The 19,577-nt window shown below is 40.6% G+C and overlaps 4 protein-coding genes and 2 long non-coding RNA genes across 6 annotated transcripts; 4 read left to right on the top strand and 2 right to left on the bottom strand.

Annotated features, from left to right (window-relative positions):
• Positions 1 to 155: 155 nt before the first annotated feature.
• LOC124349830 lies at positions 156 to 1,454 on the top strand. Its single transcript, XM_046800718.1, has 2 exons — positions 156 to 1,148; positions 1,232 to 1,454. Exons 1-2 carry the CDS (start codon positions 270 to 272, stop codon positions 1,427 to 1,429), a joined length of 1,077 nt encoding a protein of 358 aa, XP_046656674.1. The 5' UTR covers positions 156 to 269; the 3' UTR covers positions 1,430 to 1,454.
• Positions 1,455 to 1,479: 25 nt separating this feature from the next.
• Positions 1,480 to 2,712, bottom strand: LOC124349959. Its single transcript, XM_046800918.1, has 5 exons — positions 2,549 to 2,712; positions 2,379 to 2,478; positions 2,150 to 2,301; positions 2,002 to 2,076; positions 1,480 to 1,927 (listed from the first exon to the last, which is right to left on the bottom strand). The coding sequence occupies exons 1-5, from the start codon at positions 2,695 to 2,697 to the stop codon at positions 1,672 to 1,674; spliced, it is 732 nt and encodes a 243-aa protein (XP_046656874.1). The 5' UTR covers positions 2,698 to 2,712; the 3' UTR covers positions 1,480 to 1,671.
• A 2,498-nt stretch (positions 2,713 to 5,210) lies between these two features.
• Positions 5,211 to 6,693, bottom strand: LOC124349911 (E3 ubiquitin-protein ligase RNF170-like). The gene is made up of 5 exons (XM_046800845.1): positions 6,402 to 6,693; positions 6,207 to 6,334; positions 6,041 to 6,123; positions 5,842 to 5,976; positions 5,211 to 5,779 (listed from the first exon to the last, which is right to left on the bottom strand). Exons 1-5 carry the CDS (start codon positions 6,503 to 6,505, stop codon positions 5,375 to 5,377), a joined length of 855 nt encoding a protein of 284 aa, XP_046656801.1. The 5' UTR covers positions 6,506 to 6,693; the 3' UTR covers positions 5,211 to 5,374.
• Positions 6,694 to 6,728: 35 nt separating this feature from the next.
• LOC124350498 lies at positions 6,729 to 7,813 on the top strand. Its single transcript, XR_006921029.1, has 2 exons — positions 6,729 to 6,813; positions 6,880 to 7,813. It is a non-coding gene; the product is annotated as an uncharacterized LOC124350498 (long non-coding RNA).
• A 9,792-nt stretch (positions 7,814 to 17,605) lies between these two features.
• LOC124348529 (antifreeze protein Maxi-like) lies at positions 17,606 to 18,271 on the top strand. The gene has a single exon (XM_046798758.1). It carries the CDS (start codon positions 17,606 to 17,608, stop codon positions 18,269 to 18,271), a length of 666 nt encoding a protein of 221 aa, XP_046654714.1.
• A 144-nt stretch (positions 18,272 to 18,415) lies between these two features.
• LOC124350466 lies at positions 18,416 to 19,177 on the top strand. The gene is made up of 3 exons (XR_006920993.1): positions 18,416 to 18,609; positions 18,702 to 18,817; positions 18,880 to 19,177. It is a non-coding gene; the product is annotated as an uncharacterized LOC124350466 (long non-coding RNA).
• The last annotated feature ends 400 nt before the right edge of the window (positions 19,178 to 19,577 follow it).

Genomic DNA, 19,577 nt, shown 5'->3' with positions numbered 1-19,577 from the left:
GCAACAGACGATACGCCGCCGGCGGCTGTTCCTTGGAAGCAACTGGCCATTATATTTGCTCGAGGTTCTTCCTCCTTAGGCTCAGTTTTATTGTCTATACACTGGAAAGAAAAAAAAGGGGGTTCAAAGTACTGCTGCCTGGAACTTTTCATTTCCATTTCAGTTCAGGTTCCGGTAACCGAGCGGCGATGACGCAAAAGAATTCGATTCCGTCATAATCAATTTTGTGTTTGAGTTTCTATTTCAATTTGTATAGCCGGGCGAATAAAATGAGAGTGACCAGCAGAAACGGACGTTATTACTGGACAGTGGCAGGATCGTTCCTCTTTGTATCGGCTCTAGTCATTTACCACGGATCGCGTCAGGTGTTGCTGGAATTCCAATCTGAACACCTGGCGGCTGCTGGACACCAGCAGTTTATTCAAATCCCATTGGAAAGTGACGATCCACCCGTCGAGTGTCGTTGCGACAGGAGTCCAGCATCGGTCGTCGGTCGATCCAGCTGCAGTCGAGAAGCGGATCGACGCGGATCCAATCAATCGGTGGTCAGTTATTCGCTGTTCGGCCATCCGGATGAAAACGATCAAGTCCTCAAGCGTTATTTCTCATCCATCGAGGCCAGGGCGGCCCGCATCCGCCGCTACTACCCTGGCTGGATCATGAGGGTCTACCACAATCTCTCGGCCGCCGATGAACTCAAATACCTGTGCCCATTGCGCTGCCCAGGGGGCCAACACCAGGAGCTGATTGAGACCAACGTCGATCTCTGCCACGTCGACAGCATCCGGACGGATGTCAACAGCGTCGCCATCCAGCGGCTCAATCCGCGCATGTGGAGGTTCCTGGTGATGCTGGACCCATTGGTCGATCGCTTCATGTCCAGGGACGTGGACAGCGACATCATTCCGAGGGAAGTGGCCGCCGTCCGCCAGTGGCTCCAGTCCAATTTCACATTCCACGTCATGAGGGACCATCCCAGTCACGGCGGATTCATGTTGGCCGGATTGTGGGGGGCCAAAAGCGTTCAGCGGAGGGATCTCATCCGCAGACTGGGCCAGGCCATGATCTGGACCAGCCAGAACGACGACTACCAAACCGATCAGAATCGATTGGATTTATTCGTCTGGCCATTCGCCACTTTCGACGTGGTATAAATTCAAATTTGAATATTCAAATTTTTTGACTTGATTGGATCATTTGTTTAATTTAATTTGCTGTTTTTTGTTTTTAGATGGCCCACGACTCTTATTTTTGCAATAACTGGGTGATGAAAGTGGGTCAAGTGACTCCCAGTTTTCCATTTCCGACCCGCCGGATCGGCCACAATTTCACCGGGCTGGATCTCGTCCGCAAAGACATAGCCGATCACATCGTCACCTGTCCCTACGAGTGTCGACCACTTAATCACAAAGACTGGCTATTATGTTAACAAAATTAAATTATAAATTCCCAAAATATAAAATTTTAAACTCAAATCAATTTGTTTAAAATTATAAAAATTTATATTCAGATCAGCAACATATTGCACGGACGATATGGGTGGAGGAGGAGGGGGGATAGGTGAAATGTAAATATAAAACTCTATTTCGTGTGAATTGATATGAGTCAAAAATGGACTGCTGGGAAAATACTGGCGGCCCAGCAGTCGATTGATATTATGCTGGGCGATGATTAAGCTGAGGTAACTTCCTTGGGTGGCTGGAGTTTGTGACTGGGGAAAGGATGCTGGAGAGATTTGAGGGCCGGTGAGCTGCCGATGGCCCGGAAGACGATGAGGATCGTGTCAGAGTCGAACGGGCAGCGGGAAAAGGCCCGGCTGCACGTCTCAGAGTTCTTGGCCGTCGAGCCGATGAAGGCCGCGTACTGGAAGACTCCGCGACCCTTGGCAACTTTGGGTCCGTCGGACGAGACGGCCAAAGGCTTGCCACTGTTAAATACCACCACACATCAATTATTATTAGATCATTTCAATTTTTAAAAATAATTAATTCATCAACTTACTCGAACATGGATCGCAGGAGAACTTCTTCCGGCAACAATTCGCTTTCAGCTCGTCGGTGCAGTTCGCAGATGAGCCTGGACATTATTCGAATAATTTGTCATTTTGTTTCAGTTGAAGTTGAAGTTGAATTGAGTTATAATAACGCACCTCGATCCGCATCCGAATTTGTCCGCCTGGACAGCCGTGTCGAGATAAGAGTCGATATCCTTGGCGTGATCTTTCTCCGTGTACTCGAGCAGTGCGAAATCGACCGTGTCCACCGACGATTTGGCTTCCTTGTTCTCTTTCGTCTCGATGATCTGATCATTCAAACAATTATTTTAAAAATGAATTGAATTCAGATTAAAAAATGATTTGGAATTTGTTTTCGACTCACCACTGTCTCGATTGGGACCGTCTCCGATTCGGGAATGGCGGCCGATTGCGTCTGAGCAATCAAAACTGCAGCGATAAGGTAAACGGCAAACATATTGGACCTAAAATTCAAATTCAAATTTAAAAAATTAAATAATGATTAGTATTAATTTTAATTTTTTTTTAATGTACCAAAGGTGTAGTACAGCTCTCGATTGGAAAGGGAAAGCAACAAAGTGAAGCAGCTGGGAGCGTTGGACACCTGAGACTGTTGTGTCGACTCGACGGTGCTGGCCTCTTTTATAGATAGGGCCGGGGTCCGACCCCCCCGTTTGCGCCATCCAATAGTCTCTCTCTCTCTCGTTTTTTTTAGGGTGTAGTTTAAAATATAATAGAAAACTAGCCTATGATTATAGGTATGGGAATATCATCTGCGATGAGGAAATTCTTCCAGTTGCTTTCGCTCTCGCTTGGCAGTGAATCGGAAACGATTTAATTGCGCACAGCACATTTTCACTCTTCACGCCAGTTGGAACACGCTCGTACGATATGGGCGATGGTTTTTTAATAACGCAACTAATAACTTTACGAATCTCACTGGCCCAATACGAACTGGACTATATGTATATAGCGTAGCGTTGTACATATAAATAACAGGAAAAACAACGTAGAGAGAAAGAGAGAATAGAGAGTGCAGGTATATAGTTTGGTTTTCTATATCGAATGTTATATTATTATTCCGTTTCTTTCTTATTCTGCCCCGAGAACCAGCACACATGCTGCTGTATATACATACATACATACACACATCGAAAGTCTCGAGAAAGAGAAAGTTCTCTCTCCTTTTGTCCCTCGGAGCTGCGCCACAGCAGCGGTCAACTTTTGATCGTTTTCTTTTCAAAATTAAGAAGAAAATTTAAAATTCTGCATATTTATTTTTGACTTTCTTGCGGGGGGGCATACAGTCCGTTGAATTATCATTTTCGTATACGATCTCGTTGGAAATCGGTGAAAAATCATTGAGTTTTTTAATAATTATTGCCCCGATTGTTTTTGACCTTTTATCCAGTGAAAAGAAAGAGAGAGAGAGAAACTGTGGAGGGGAAATCTCCTGAAGATGGGCCGGCTGTATACATCTATCTGAAAGTCCTTGACCCACATATTTTTAAAAAAAGAGGTAGACTCTAGCTGCTGCCGAGTGCGATGGAAATGGCGGCCAGAGCACTTTCTTTTCAACCTTCGTCCGTCCGCTCGTGTGCTGGACGACGGGGGGGGGGGGGAAACGGAGCACTTTCGTTTTCACTTCGAGTTCGACGTATAATCAAACACTTCCCTAGTCCTGTTCATTTTTGATTCGTTTCAAAAATACCGGTTCACGATATAGACATGACCATAGAAAATAATGTAAGAGAGATAACAATAACATAGTCCGATATTATAAAATAAAAACCAGTCGGCCATGGTGAATGTGACAAGATCAAGCGAAATGTTTCAATTTATTTTTTTTTTTTTCTCGATTTGGCGAAATGTCTAAACGGCACACGACATATCGACGAGCCTTTTTTATTCCGTCCAGCCGGACGACGACTACTGTGCATGCTGCTGCTGCGGTTATTTGAAACTGAAATAGTGAAAGTGGCGCCAATCGGATTTCTCTTTCGACAATCGGCGACTAGTAGATGATGCTGCACTTTTTTTGGTTGTTGTTATGTAACACATTTATTACGGAGGTTTTTAGAGTGTGCAAAAGAGGAGTTTTGTTATTTTTTTGAAGATACAATAACACCTCTATTTTTATTCAAATAATCGGACTGCCGCTGATTGGTTCGGCATCGTTCCGCTATTGTTTATACACGCATTAACATTTATCAGGTTCAACAGAGTCTGATATAGCCATAGCCAATTCATTTTTCCGCTGCTGAACTTTCTAACCACTTCTCTTTTTGTCTAGTTCATTTACTTTTGCCGTGCTTCGTATCTAAACTTCGCAATGGGAGAAGTGGGGGGACAAAACGGCGAAGATTAATGCGTGTGCGTGAACAGAAATGAAATTTACAACGTCCAAAGCAGCAACGGCGAGTTTATAATGTGTACTGATAAAGGAGAGTTGTTGCAAGTGAAACATGCCACATGCAAAAAAGTCTTGTACGAGATATAACGTGGCGAAAGTGAAGTGAGTTTTCACTATAAGGGAATAAAGCATTAAACTACTACGTTGTGTTGTGCGGAAAAGACGTAACAGCAATTCTGGCCCTGGGGCCAGGAAATATGCTAATCAATTAGGATGCCTTCTAGCAGATTGAATTAACTATACATCTATACATAACCGGTTTTCGCCAAAGCACAAGACGAAAGGGAATTCGATGCAGAAATACATTTTCGGATGTCATCTGTGTTTCTCCCGATTTCTACGAAAAACAAATAACAACTCAGTTGTGAAGAATGAAAATATGAATACAATTAATACACTGCGAAAAAAGGTGAGATGACAGGCTTCACTTTAGGCATCCTACGCAAATTAGTTTTCCTTTTAATTAAGAAACCAAACTCACAGACACCTCAGCACAAGTCGTAACAGAAGTGAAGCGCAAAAACAAATGAATCAATTCGTGGCCGCATCAATCCTTTGCGGACCCCTTTCTTCGACCTCCCTCTCGCTGCTCGTCCAAGGCCATACTTGTTTCCCTATAGCCTTATTACTGCATTATCGTTTCATACTCTTCAGCGTCCGATAAACTAGACGTCATCGATTCAGAGTATTTATCCCTTATCTCTTTGCACAGTCCTATCCTTGATTTGCTACATCAGTTATAGTTCCTAAGGTAAAACTGGCCAATAAAACTGATCGCATTAGTCTTTCGAAAAACACGAAGGTGATGCATTTTTTCTTTGTGTTATTTATACAACTGTTAAAAAAGGGATTTTGTTCAATTTGGACAAAAAAACATTAACATCGTATCAGATTTTTACAAATACCAAATTCCTTGCTCTTGGATGGATGAAGAAACAAACAAGCGATTAAGAGATGATGATTGTCCAGGGGATTGAATCGAGTAAAAAGAAAAAAGCCCTGGCAACTAGAGCAATAAAATCAGCTAGCACTTGAGATATCATTCCAAACATTACATATGCTTCTGGGGGTTGATTATTAAAATTGGCGAAAATATTAGCGATATTAGTGCGGATAACATTGGTGTTGAACATCACGGCGACCATCAGAAGGGCTAAAAGATCGAAGACATGGCCTAACAGACCGAAGGCTGCTACCGGTATGATATCGAGCAGTGAAAGGAGGGTCATCACACAACGAATCGCGGAAAGGATGACACGAAGGCGATACAAGTAAAAGAAGCCTCTTTCTGAAAAAACTTGGCTTAAAATGCGACGGAATAGAATAGGAAGCTCGCGAATATTCTCCCAGAACTGTTGGAAATGATGACATTATTAGATGCATTTCTAAAAAATAACTATTTCAAAGTGAATACCGGTTTGGGTTCGCCACTGTAGCGACGATTGTAGCTATTGATTTCACGGATGAAATTGGCTAAATCTGGCTCTTCATCTGACGCACTGACGGGATTCAATTTATTCTTGCTGAAAGCTTGGAAGAGGCTCGTAACCTGAAATGAAAGACATCTGTTAATCAACTGCATCCCATCTGGCAGCATCTGTGATTATATTCACCTGCTGTCTGCAAACAGGGCAAAGGACTGCTCCTACAAAACTGCCACGGGCCATGTGGGCCATGTAGGCAAGCCAACATCGACCTGGAAATAGAACAGGCCTATTTTATAATTGTGACCAAAAAGAGGAATATGATGACTTGACATGTCGAAGGTTTCACACTTACAGCAGAAGATATGGCCACAGTTGGTCTCCACTTCATACTTAATGTCATTGCGGCAGACAGGACATTCATTCTGTTGACTGTACCTTCTTCTCGGTTGGTTAATTTCAGTTTGTTCTCGTCTCTTAGACCTTGGTAACCAAAATGCCAACATATTAAACACCACAAGCAAAACTCTGTTAATTTTAATCAACAAACCTCATAATGTAATATCCAAAAAGAACGAGGGCGATCCCAAAAGCGAGTGTGCCGAGAATAACCTCTTCGCCAACACATTCGATACTTAACAACGACACTAGCATTTTAACCACTGGGAATATCACACCAGGCCGGCAGTATGTGTTGTTTTTTTTAAAATTTGTATTGCTACAAAACTTGTGATAACGAGTGGGATATTATTTTACTCGTCCAAGGTCCAACTTATCCAACGTTCACGAACCGTTAAATTTCAACGTTCACAACCTTTTTCACGTACACATATTTTCTCTAGCAGACGAAAAGAACAATTTCTGTCATCACTCTGACCTCTGACAGTCGACTGCTGGCGTTCGACGAGAATCGACAACAACAACTGCAGATTCCCGAGAAAAATGGATCGTTTTGTAGAATTGTATTTCCGTTTCATGTTTTTGCTGCAATCCAGTTAATATGTAAAAGCCAAACTTTTATTGTTTAGGTGCCAGTTCATTTGAAAATTGAAATCTTATATGCTGATCGGCAAATATTTTACATAGTGGACTGCACAGTTTATCTTTATTACAGTCATGGTTTTATTTCACATAAGAAATACCTGTTTATTATGTATAGTAATTTAATTTTTTAAACAGGTTTAATAGCCAGGTGAAGTCTGAGCTTCTGCAGTGCCGTTTAACTTGTTCATGGTATTGTTGCAGCCAGCTGGTGAATGGTGTATTGAGCGTGCAGCCTGTGGTGTTGGTGAGCCGCTGCATGCAGTCTGTGGTGCATGCTGGTGTTATCCTGAAATGTGTTTATCTTCTTTACCAATACTGCAATGCCTGTTTGTGCCCCGAAATTCAATCTTAAATTGAAGAAAAATAATGTAGAATGTAGCTGTTGATTATATCCTACTTCAACACGGGCACTTATCTCCTTATCCTTCTTTGCCCCACCTGGTTAGGTTGGGATCTTTGAATGTTTCCATACCATAACCGAGATTATTGGCCGCGATTGAAGTAGTCTATGATGTAGATGTAGACAATTGCATAATCTGTGTGGGCTCCATCTTTTTCTGTGGGTCTGTTTCCCTAACTAACCAACGCTAGCTGGTGGTCACTCATCCGTTGTGATAACCAGAGGATGAGGTAGACTGTTGTCGAACGGGGACTTAGAAAGTTCATGACATGGGGAAAACTTTTGGAGGGAAATGATTCTAACCAGGAATCCTACTACTACTAATCGTTCCCTGGCAAAACTGGCTTCGTACTCTCTTCTCTCATCTTCCTTGTCCACCAGGTAATCTCCAGGCTGGGTACAGTCAATCAAGGCAGTGTCTCCCCCTGTCTTGATTGGAATTTGTCAAAGGTAGTCTATAACAGTGACAACTATAATAGCTCCCTATTATTGTAGTAACAGTGAAAATGAAAATTTTTGCAATAATTGAATTTTTAAATTATTCTTCCTTTTTTAGTGCATAAATGCGTGTACATAAATATTAATGCACCGTATATATAATAAAATTCTTTTTCCTAAATATTTTATGTATTCTTTAGATTTAATTCATTATTACATAAGATCATTAAGATGTAAATGATTTCGTGACGTGAAAGGATTTTCTAATGTAAAAGATTACCTAGTAGCAACAGTAAAGTTAAGCGTGTTCAAATATAAAAAAAAATTTCTAGGCTGGCAAAAATTCAAGCCAAATGTACTTATGTCGATGTAAATTACCGTAAATTACGAGATAAGGGATTGCTGCAAGGTAGTAATTTCTTTTGTACATTATTCGTTAAATTGTAAATTAACGAACAATTAAATTTGTAAATAATTTTATCAATTTGATTATTCCAAAATTTGCAATAAATTACCAGTTTAGCAACTGCGAAGCAAGTTTCCGTCCACGGAATGATATATAAGCGACCGCTAGACGAAGCGGATAATTATCAAACTAAAAGTCTAAAACCCGATTTCAACATGACGAAATTCGAACAAGTGAAAAATTTAGTTTCAAGATCCATCAGATTCTTGTCGTCAAAAAGAGATTCGATCTTAACCCTGATGCTGATGCTTGTTTGGACGTGTTTGCTTTGTTTGTTCAATACACCTGACCATCAATCAGGCATGGAAACTGAAGTTCAAATCATATGTAACGACAAAAGTTACATAAACCACCCGATGGCATCAAAGGAAAAGATAACATCGAAACAAGCCATGCTTATCTTGGGACCAATTTTTACCTGTCTCAACTTTGTCATCATTGCTATCCTCCACGGAATCGCCGCCGCCGGAAGAAAAAAAAAGACGAATTTTTTCAAGTGGAAGTTTTTCTACCGTTCCCTGCTTTGGGTCGCATCAATACTGACTGGAGTCGTTCTCGCCTGGTTGTGGGGTAGCAATCGTTATTATTCCGAAACAAGATTGGCTCCAAACTTCTTGGCCGCCTGCCGACCACTTGATCTGTCTTGCAGTCCCGACAGTATTGTTCGGGTGGAGTGTACAACACCTGCTGAAATATGGATGCCTGCCCTATCCGATTCGCTGCCCACATCAGCGGCAATAACAGCTTACCTGATTGTGATATCGTTCGTCAAGATGGTACACGTGTTCTGTGTGTTGTGGGTGATGGATGAAACGGCGATAGGCCTAGTCCTGGGCCTGATCCCACTAGCCTCCAGTGTAGCGTTAACCTTGGCCACCGGATGCATGATCACCACATGCAACGATGCAAGTTTCAACGTTGTCGTTTCCGGCTACATCAAGAGCTTTATGGTGGCTTGTTTTTGGCTAGTTGGGGAACATTATTGGAGTCGTCAGAGTGAAATTGAAGATCCAAAACTTCCACGTCATTGGAATGACGTGCCGGACAAAAAAGTCAAACCTGGAAAAGGCTCGGGAAAAGGCCCCACCTCTACCAACCCGACACCTTCGCAACACGAACCTCCAGCGACAACAAATGCGACCATTTACCCGAATCTGCCGCCGAAATAGGAAAATCCCCCAATAGTTCCGGGGCCTCGGTCATACGGTATTAAACGAGTTCAGAACATCTATACCATCAATTGAGATCCGTATGTCTCGTATATCATCAACAAATGTTACTATTGTCTGGATTTTAATGTATGACGATCGAAATGAATCAAATAAATTTCAAGTTCACTTCATTTGTTATTTCCTTATTTCACAATTTTTTTTTTAGTTAAACGTATCATAAGTTCCAGCTTTTTTTTAAATGTTACGCTTTAAATCATTTCCAACAAATGTCTAAAACTAGTTAATCTACAGACACATGACGGTTGTGTCTGTAGAATTGGTTCAACTTTGTAGAAAAAATGCCCAGCACTCTGGCCCCAGGGCCAGGACATATGCTAATAAATTAGGATGCTTATTTAGCAGAATGAATTAACTATTAGTCTATTACATAAACTGGTTTTCGTAAAAATAGGGGCACAAAACGTATAAATTAAGGGAATTAGAGAGAAAAACGCTGAAATACATTTTCGTATGTCATCTTTATTTCTCACGATTTCTTCGAAAAACAAACAGCAACTCAGTAATATAGAACACAAAATTTATGCGTCAAGGGTAATATTTGCAATCCCAAAATTCTTAAAGTCTATAAACAATTCCCAATTTTTATTTTTAGGAATTTCATGCCAATCATGAACATTATTTTTGGTTACCTTTTCACAAAATAGGAAGCGGATTTGTTTAAGAAGATTGTCATTCATCACCAGTGCATCTAATCCCTGCTTTGTCAGTGAATGACAGGATTCTAAACATACTATTTTCAGATTTTTTAGGAAGCCATTTGCCACGACTTCTCGTAACAAATCGTCAGTGAGCGCGTCACAAAATGCTATGTAAATGTTTTCTACTAAAGGACAAGATAATAAACCAAACAGAACGTCATTTGAAAGGTTGAAGCCGCCCCCCAGAATCTTCAGATCTTGAAAATAACCACGCCCTTTTTCATGACGCAATTGAATGATTTCGTTTTCAGACAAGGCACTTAAACTTTGGCAGTGATTGTCGAAGGTCAAGGACATTAAATTGGGACAAAATTTGACGACGGTCCAAATGTCAATGAACTCAAAGTAGACAAGGTAAAGAACCTTTAACGAATTTCCGATTACCTTCAGCACTGGAGCAAGGCCCTTGTCAAAAGTTATTTCTTTCCTATTAGAACCACTTTGGTGCCTAATGAACTTGAGTGAGTGTAGATTCTTCAAACTCTTTAGGCAAAACAGATCAGTATCTGTTAATCCCGTTTTAATCTCAATGTAGATATCGACAAGCGATGGGCAATATCGCACCACTGACCCGAGTTGCCCGCTTGTATAAACCCCAGCAGGGCGAATGTAAAGATGAGCGAAAGAGGTAAATTTGTTTGGTTGAGCTTGCGCCGCTGACTGAGCCTCTTCCACTAAGACATCAAATGTGTGATCGTTCTCGACGATCCGCAAGGCTGGACAATTCTGTAAAGCCATTTTGATTCCTCTTTTTGTGACAGCGGGGCAGCTCACCAACAATTCTTGAAGGGTCTTGCATAGGTCGTTTGGTTCGAGAACCAACCATTCAATGCCAGTGTCCGTCAATCGATTGCATTCATGAACATCCAACACCCTATATTTGGAAAAATAAATAAATAAACTTTTATCAAACACATTCTCAAGAAAAATCTAAAAAAGGATAAATTTAAAATACCGTAAGTTTTTACACCAAGTCCCAATGATTTTTAAACAAGAATTATCAATATTTGAATTTTGCAAGACTAACACTTGCAATTTTTCCAGTTTGAGGGAGAAATTCAAGAATTTGTCATAGTTATAGTGGTACCAACTGGGAATAATTAATTTTTGAAGTTCAGGCGTGATGAGAAACTCGAAGTTGAAATGTTTCGTCACGGTCTTCGTCAGCAGGTATTTGTGATTAGAAAGAGACTTGATGATCGACTCTAGCAAAACCGTGGCTAGAGATATTTAATCATTTTACATACAAAATTTATGAAGAAAATAAATTTAATTAGGATTGAAAAATTAAAAATAAGTGTCGTTCGTATCATCGCAACTTACGTATCGTTGGAAAAGGATTTATGTCGGACTTGATGTCAGTTCTTTGCTCGATCGAATGTGGATTGGAAAGTTCAGCATTAACTGGAATATTATAAATTTTAAACCTGCAAATACAGTTAATACACTGCGAAAAAAGTGAGACGACAGGCTTCACTTTAGGCATCTTATATCTGCTTTTATTAAAAAACTCAAGAGTGTAAATGTTTAGTAAATTCAGATGAATTATTAGAGTTCGTTGAGACTGAAGGACACAACACGAAAAGCAGTAAAGAAAAGCAATGAATGACACAAATTGAATACTGCAAAAGAACTTTATATAGCTCTGATTTCAGAGGAAGGTGCAGAAGGCTCCATGGGTGGTATGCCATGAGTCCATGAGAACGACAAGGCCGTAAGGTTGACGCTTATATAGGGAGATTAATCGAAATTAATCCTAAGTGCACTATACATTATGATGTAGAAACTGCTTAAATCACAAAATTTTTACTTATCCGGCCTAACATCTGAAGGGGATTGAATGACGACGTTTCATCCTCTTTCTTTCTATCGGTCTACATGATTCTCTTATAAATCGTCATTTTCCCATATAATAGCAAAGGGGATTGCTAACTACTAAGGCTAGCGTTCAATGCCCCCCAGGATATTGGCCAGAAGAGAGCATCCTATATATTGCCCAATACGGCCCAATAATCCCCCGAAAACTCCAACCCTTATTTTATTCAAAATGAATTGTTACATAGTCCATTGACCTCTGTGAGCAAAATCGTTGGCACATCAAGTGACCAACTTACGTGCTGGTTTCAATGACTATCCTTAGGTAGAAAACCTTGGAGGGAGCGATGGTCCAAAGACCAAAGTAAACCAATTCCCTTAAGGTTTCATCCAGATGCGCAGGTACCCAGCAGTGAAGCGACCCAGGGTACTAGGCCTACTGGTTCAAGGATGTATGCTGAGTTGCTGACTATAATAACACACTTTTTATGAAGCACGGGATCATCGCAAGAATGTGTTCGTTTATCTGCTGTAGCGTCTCCTATTAGGCCAACCTTGGTTTCATGTCTTATCAAGAAGTCTTACTGTAATTGCAGATAGCTAAAAAAATTTACGTTTTACCAACTTAACTGTAACTGAATCCGGAAAAGTTAACTCACCGAAATGTTTTGCCTCATTCAGTCAACATCAATAAAGAAATTCGATACAAACGCACTCGCTTGAAAGTTGTATCAGTCTTTTGTATTAACGATGGGTTACTGCAAATACTAATTTTAGAGCTTTAAAATTGAAAATTAGAATGCAAGGATACTGATGGTGTAGGACTACTACACAGACAAAACTGGATTTTCACAATTGGTTGTTATAAAGATGAGAGCCGAGAAAATTTCGCAGCATCATTCCCTCTCCTGTGGTCCGAAATCTTGGGGTTCTACTTGACTCTCACCTAACAATGGAGCAACAGATAAATTCATCATGCAGATCGTCCTACTTTCACCTCAGGCGAATCGCGAGAATAAAGAAATTCCTCTCTCTTCCTGCAGTGATACAGCTCGTGCATGCTTTTGTTCTGTCCCACATTGACTACGGCAACGCTCTACTGGTTGGTCTTCCCGCAACTCGCCTGGCGAAGTTGCAGCGTGTCCAAAACTCAGCAGCTCGTCTCATCATGGGTGTAAGCCGACGTGAATCCATCACTCCAGTTCTCCGCTCCCTGCACTGGCTCCCAGTGTGTCAGCGCATCGAGTTCAAGATTGCTGTCCAAGTGTTCCGTTGCTTAGTTGGTCTCGCGCCACAGTACCTCAGTGCACTAATCAGCATCCGTGACACCGGCCGTGAATCCCGCTCCTCCTTCCAGCTCCTACTCTTCACCCCTCGCAGCCACATGAAAAGCTTTGGCGATCGAGCATTCTCAGTCGCCTCTCCTCGAATTTGGAATTCCTTACCCCCCGACCTTCGCGTACTAGCTCTCTTTCCTTACTCTCCTCTTTTCTCTCTCACACAGTTTCGTTGTAAGCTAAAAACATTTTTGTTTCGAACGGCATATGAAAATTGAGTTTCCCCATGTATATTGTCGGAGCTGATAGCGCCTTTGATCATGATTTGGAAAAGGCGCTATTCAATATTAAATGCAATACATTATTATTATTATAAAATTTATTCAAAGATTTGATTTATCGACTGTCATTTTGGTCTGTGTCATTTCTTGAAAGCGGAACGAACAAGTTAATCCCTCCAACTGCATTATCTAAATATGACAAACCGTATTATTTTGTAGAAACCCACACATTTTTATTTCATTGTCCATTTTTTTAGTAGAGATAGAATTCTAAGAATCATTTTACCTGACTGAGCAAGGATGTAGGGATAGGAAGTGTGAAAACTAGATCAAAGGAGTGACTTCCCCTTCATCAGCCTGAACATGTCCAGGGGTGATGTATACAACAGTAGACTATATTAAAAATGAATGTAAATAAATATTACATTATTTTAACCTAACAAACAAATATCTAAATACCTACTCAATTTCTTCCCTTGAACACCATGATGCACATAACATTTGTCCAAACTTTGTCCAAAATAATACTAATACATAATAAGAATAATGAGATTCAAAATGAATAACAAACCAAAAGGGGAAGCCAACGCTATAGCCAAGAGTTTCTTCTAAGTTTCTAATGTGTTAAAACACTTGACATTTTGTCAATCGGGTGTCGGTAATCTGCATGACGCATTACATGACGCATGACGGTATTCTGCATGAATTCATGCATAACTGCTCAAAATTTTGAAAACCATTCATGCAGATTACCATCTTGCGATAGCTATTTATTTTATGTAAGGGAATGCATGAGACTGATACAGTTGTCTTTATAAAGTTTCAATAAAATATCAATTAATTCCAAATTTCTATTTACACTTGTCCGAGATTAGAACGTCTAACCTTTTCTAACCTTTAGCATTATAGCCCGGGCTTCTGACCATTAGACCACGGTTGATGTGGTGGTTAAAGGAGAAACATGGGCCCGTATAGTATGGCCCAGGTGAACCCCCCTTTCACTCACCCCTCTCCCAAGGGTGCGCGCAGTCCCCTCCGCTCGACCCCCCTTTAGGCCGGCTTGGGCAGCACGTCAGCTCCGTAAAACTCAAAACTTTGAACGCGTTTTACGGGCACTTCCGCTCGTTTGCACACCCTAAACCCTATATTAGAAAACCTGTCTTGCTAGGGAAGAGCCCAACTTCAAAATAAAATCGATCAACGTTAAAAAACAGAGGGGATAGTTTTTTTTCTTTCTTTCCCTCTTTTTTTTTTTTTTTTTTACATATCCATAAGCTCTGGCATTATTTACCGGCCATATTAGTCAGTTTTAGATAAAACATGTGCTCGAACGGGGAGTATAAAGTTTCAATAAAATATCAATTAATTCCAAATTTCTATTTACACTTGTCCGAGATTAGAACGTCTAACCTTTAGCATTATAGCCCGGGCTTCTGACCATTAGACCACGGTTGATGTGGTGGTTAAAGGAGAAACATGGGCCCGTATAGTATGGCCCAGGTGAACCCCCCTTTCACTCACCCCTCTCCCAAGGGTGCGCGCAGTCCCCTCCGCTCGACCCCCCTTTAGGCCGGCTTGGGCAGCACGTCAGCTCCGTAAAACTCAAAACTTTGAACGCGTTTTACGGGCACTTCCGCTCGTTTGCACACCCTAAACCCTATATTAGAAAACCTGTCTTGCTAGGGAAGAGCCCAACTTCAAAATAAAATCGATCAACGTTAAAAAACAGAGGGGATAGTTTTTTTTCTTTCTTTCCCTCTTTTTTTTTTTTTTTTTTTACATATCCATAAGCTCTGGCATTATTTACCGGCCATATTAGTCAGTTTTAGATAAAACATGTGCTCGAACGGGGAGTATAAATGGTTCATAACTTATATTTATATTTAATTTCGAATTGTAATCCGATCAGGACAATTCGTTTAGGCCTAAATAGAACAAAAACATTAATAACTTGGCGTTGCCTTTATCAGTTATGCAGTTTATCCTGTTATTAGGGCTGTCATGCAAGCAGATTCATGCATAAATTCATGCAGAATACCGTCATGCGTCATGCAGATTACCGACACCCTTGTCAATCCAGTCATAAAATTGTTCAATACAAACCCAAAGGTTTGTTTCTCTCTTTTAACAACTTTTGCAATTACCTTCAAAGGTTAAGAAAGAATTAAGTTTATTATCTAAAAAGGATCTAAAAACGAAATTGTAAAAGTTTACGTTAAATAAAATATCATTTGAAGCAAGCACAACCAAACATGTGGCTGAAAAGAAGGAGATGATAATCAAAGCTTGACTAATCCAATAAGCTCCTTTATGAAAATTTAACGAATTAGAAAGGCAATGACATAATATTTTCACGCATAAAAACAGCCTCCCAAAAAGGACGGACACTTAAATGATCAAACAATTCAATTGAATTGCTGGAAGCCTGAAAGGTCTTAGCTCTTATAACAAGAACATGAAATAATCGAAAATATAATAAATTCATTACACTAAAAAAAAAAAAATAACAATAATTACATAAATAACAGAAAACAGCGAAGGGAAATCCTAATCATCTCTTCTAATTTACTACTGACTTTGGATTGAGGGAGCATCAATATCAGCCATTATCAGCGTCTCAACCATGGTTTCAACTCTCAGTCTCAGCGAGCCGAGCAGACGTACTTTCTTGCTTCTTGTCGTTCTTGGGAAACATGATGGAAACTTAAGCGGTGTTGCCAATTTACAGAAGAAAAATTAAATAATTTAAAAGACTTTTTAATGGGGCGGCCATACCAATACCGGAGCAACTCTAGGCCACTGCCCACAATACTTCTGAAAGTTAATGGTAGGGGCAGAAAGGGCAGGAAGATTAAGAAGATGTCTGCCGAGTTTAATTTAACGATACTGAATGATTTTTAGTTCGGCATTCCCTCTATATGTAACCTATTAAGGGGGTAGGGAGAATATAATTTCCGCAAAACGATGTCATCAAAAACGTTAGTTTTTCGGCAGTGGCCTAGAGTGGCACGGAATCTCCAATCTAATCATTAACTTAACGCCATTCGATAGAGCTTGGTATATGGGAAAGTTTGTGCAAATGAACGCATCTCTGAGTAAATCGACTTTAAAGTTTTTGGTTTACCGGGCTTCCGTAGCGTCCTTGGCCGCCCCTTTGCGCACCCCTGAGCCCACCCCTCGTCCCTTGAGGGATCACCCCTATTTTATTTCGCGGTACCTGAGAGCCTTTTTTTCGAAAAAGTTTTGCCCGCCACCGGACTCGAACTTGGAACATGCTTTTATGATCTATTAGATTGGAGATTCAGTGCCACTCTAGGCCACTGCCGTTTTTGACTTTTTGTTATGTAATTTATTATTATTGCGAGTTTTTTTCTCAAATGGGGGGGGGACCGGGGGGGGGGGGTGGTTTTATGATGCATAATCCATTTGAATTCTAAAATAAATTATTTTATTACAACCCCTCATGGAAAATCCACCCGTACCCGAACATCTCCGCAACGGTCCACATGGAAAATGATAAATTTAACATACCTTAAGTTTTTACACCAGGTCCCAATGGTTTTTAAACAAGAATTATCAATATCAGAATATTGCAAAACTAAAACTTTCAGTTTTTCAAGTTTGGGACATAAATTCAAGAACTCGTCCTCAATAACAATAACAAACAGTGGAACATACTGGCGCTCAGCTGACTGATAATAAAATACTAAATTTCCGCAAAAATGCACACAAATCTAAAAATTAATTATGAAATTATGCTATGTAGACTAGGAAATGTGTTAATCTTTTTTATGGAATAAAAGCGAATAAAATCCGAATAAAAAACGTCCTGAAGACGCCATGACGGCAACGCCCTCATGGCGCCCCTCACCCCCATTATAGTTAAAATCTATAGGGAATGCCGTGAGTAAAATCATTCGTTAATTTCATTTGGACGGAGCAAGGTGAAATTCTGGGACCACCGTCCCTGCCCTTATTTCCCCTTGACGGTAAGGTTTTTCTGTTAGATTAAATTTATATTGTATAAGTTTTTAAATTTTTTTAAATATTTATGTAATGTTTTTTTTTATTCAGACACCCCTCCCCGCACCCTAATTCCTAATATGGCTGAGGAAGGGAACAGGAGGCCAAATCAGGAAATCCCTCCCCTGGCTCCCCATCTTCACGATGGGTACCTTGGAAACGTAATAGATCGTCGCGAACGAAATCGCCACAACAGAGAGCTCCAGGCTGCTCAGCTTGCTGCTCCACCTGATGCTGCTCAGCTTGCTGCTCCACCTGATGCTGCTCAGCTTGCTGCTCCACCTGATGCTGCTCAGCTTGCTGCTCCACCTGATGCGCCACCTGTTATTGCCCCAGTTGCATTCCCTGTTGCTGCCTTCGCTGCGCCCCCTCAAGCTGCGCTACCTATGGCCCTTCAAGCTGCGCCTCCTTTCGTACAAGTTCTTGCTGCAGCCTTTGCTAGTGCTGTGCATTCGGCTGCCACCACTGCTCACCGCCATGCTGCCTCTGCTGCTGCCGCCGCTGAACAAGCTTTTGCTGTCGCTGCAGCAGAGCCAGCTTCTCTTGTCGCCACCGCTGCTGCTACCACCGCTGCACAAGATTTTGCAGTCGCTGCAGAGCAAGCCGCTGTCGCCGATGCCGCCGCTGCTGTCGCCGATGCCGCCGCTGCTGTCGCCGATGCCGCCGCTGCTGTCGCCGATGCCGCCGCTGTTGGAAATCTTCCTGTGGAAGATAGAGGGAGGCTATCACCGGAACAGGGATTATGAAGGCCTTAGCTTAGATGGTTAGATCGCCATTTTTTTGTATTTAAAGAATAATTAAATAAATATGTTGCATTAAAAATTTTGCGTTTTAGAATTATTACCTATTATTTCTATTATTACCCGAAGAGCTTCTAATCACGTTTTTTTTTTAAATTCTGGTATGGTGTTCTGTTCTGGTATGGTGCATTTAAAGTACTCGGTTGCCCACTAGGTGGAATTCATGAGTCCCCACAACGAAGGGTTTTGGCTTGTGGCCAAACTCGTAGCCTACTAGTTTGCTACCAGCACTCAGCAGAAGTTATAACTATTTTTCTTCGAAAGTTATATAAATGAATTAACTGGTAAATTCGAGTGATTTGTATGTAACCGTCGGTGATGCGTTATATTCGTGCATATATATTGGATAACTTCAATCTTTCTCATTGACGTACAGGATAAACGTGAAAGAGACATGCAGCGGTGCTGCGGTGCAGCCTACTGTCAATGTCAACTATTTCTTTAAAATGATTGTATCCTACTGTATGTTTCATTTAAATGTGTATATATAAGGTAACAATCAATACTAGCTTTACCACAGTATTGCTGATGTATAAATAATTATCTTTTTTTAGGATTCATCATAATTATCGGGTTTTTCTATTGGACTTGCTATATTACCCAGTATATGGACGAAGTTGGCTTTAAGCAACATGTTTTCCTACAAATTTTACATAGAGAGAATAAGCTGAAAGTGCAGTATTATTCTAATCATCGCAGAAATAAAACTTTTATTTTAAGTCACCATTTAAACATTTTGTTAGAGAGAAAACTGTGAGAAAAGTATTTTAAACTGGTCTTATTCCATCTATTGGAGATTATAAGAAACCTGATTGGTGATCTTCAGTTGTCCTGGTACAGTATTACTACGTGCTACTATACTGTAGGCAGCGTACGTACGCCGCAAGGTACCTGAAGGGAATGTTAAGGGTATACTAGTTGGTATAGTAGTATTGCTGTATTGGTATAGTTTTATAAAGAAAGAGCTATAGAATAGTTATAGAATAATAATAATATTCTGTTATAAAGGTAGGCCTATTATTAAGATTAATTAATAATATTTAAAACAAAAATGTTATGCCCTTAGTTTCCGGAGAAATTCTAATATGCAGAAATCGAGAAAGAGATGAAAAGCATATTTCCGCATGTTTCTATCCAAACATTAAATACAAATTCAATTCCAAAAAACCTAATATGATATGGCGCGGCGAAAGGGTAAGGCGTGACTTTGGAGTGGCGGAGGCTTCGCCCCGCCACCCCACGTCACACCGGA

Source organism: Daphnia pulicaria, chromosome 7 (assembly GCF_021234035.1).
Source record: "Daphnia pulicaria isolate SC F1-1A chromosome 7, SC_F0-13Bv2, whole genome shotgun sequence".
Classification (NCBI taxonomy): Eukaryota; Metazoa; Arthropoda; class Branchiopoda; order Diplostraca; family Daphniidae; genus Daphnia; species Daphnia pulicaria.
The sequence above is the reverse complement of the archived record's forward strand: the minus strand, read 5'-3'. Positions and strand labels throughout refer to the sequence as shown.

Coding starts and splice junctions, on each gene's coding strand:
- LOC124349830 (XM_046800718.1), top strand. CDS start 270: ATGAGAGTGACCAGCAGAAACGGACGTTATTACTGGACAGTGGCAGGA. Junction 1,149..1,231: donor CATTCGCCACTTTCGACGTG/GTATAAATTCAA, acceptor TTTTGTTTTTAG/ATGGCCCACGACTCTTATTT.
- LOC124349959 (XM_046800918.1), bottom strand. CDS start 2,697: ATGGCGCAAACGGGGGGGTCGGACCCCGGCCCTATCTATAAAAGAGGC. Junction 2,302..2,378: donor CGGTCCCAATCGAGACAGTG/GTGAGTCGAAAA, acceptor TTGAATGATCAG/ATCATCGAGACGAAAGAGAA. Junction 1,928..2,001: donor CTCCTGCGATCCATGTTCGA/GTAAGTTGATGA, acceptor GGTATTTAACAG/TGGCAAGCCTTTGGCCGTCT.
- LOC124349911 (XM_046800845.1), bottom strand. CDS start 6,505: ATGCTAGTGTCGTTGTTAAGTATCGAATGTGTTGGCGAAGAGGTTATT. Junction 6,335..6,401: donor TTTGGATATTACATTATGAG/GTTTGTTGATTA, acceptor TTGGTTACCAAG/GTCTAAGAGACGAGAACAAA. Junction 5,780..5,841: donor ACAGTGGCGAACCCAAACCG/GTATTCACTTTG, acceptor CATTTCCAACAG/TTCTGGGAGAATATTCGCGA.
- LOC124348529 (XM_046798758.1), top strand. CDS start 17,606: ATGGCTGAGGAAGGGAACAGGAGGCCAAATCAGGAAATCCCTCCCCTG.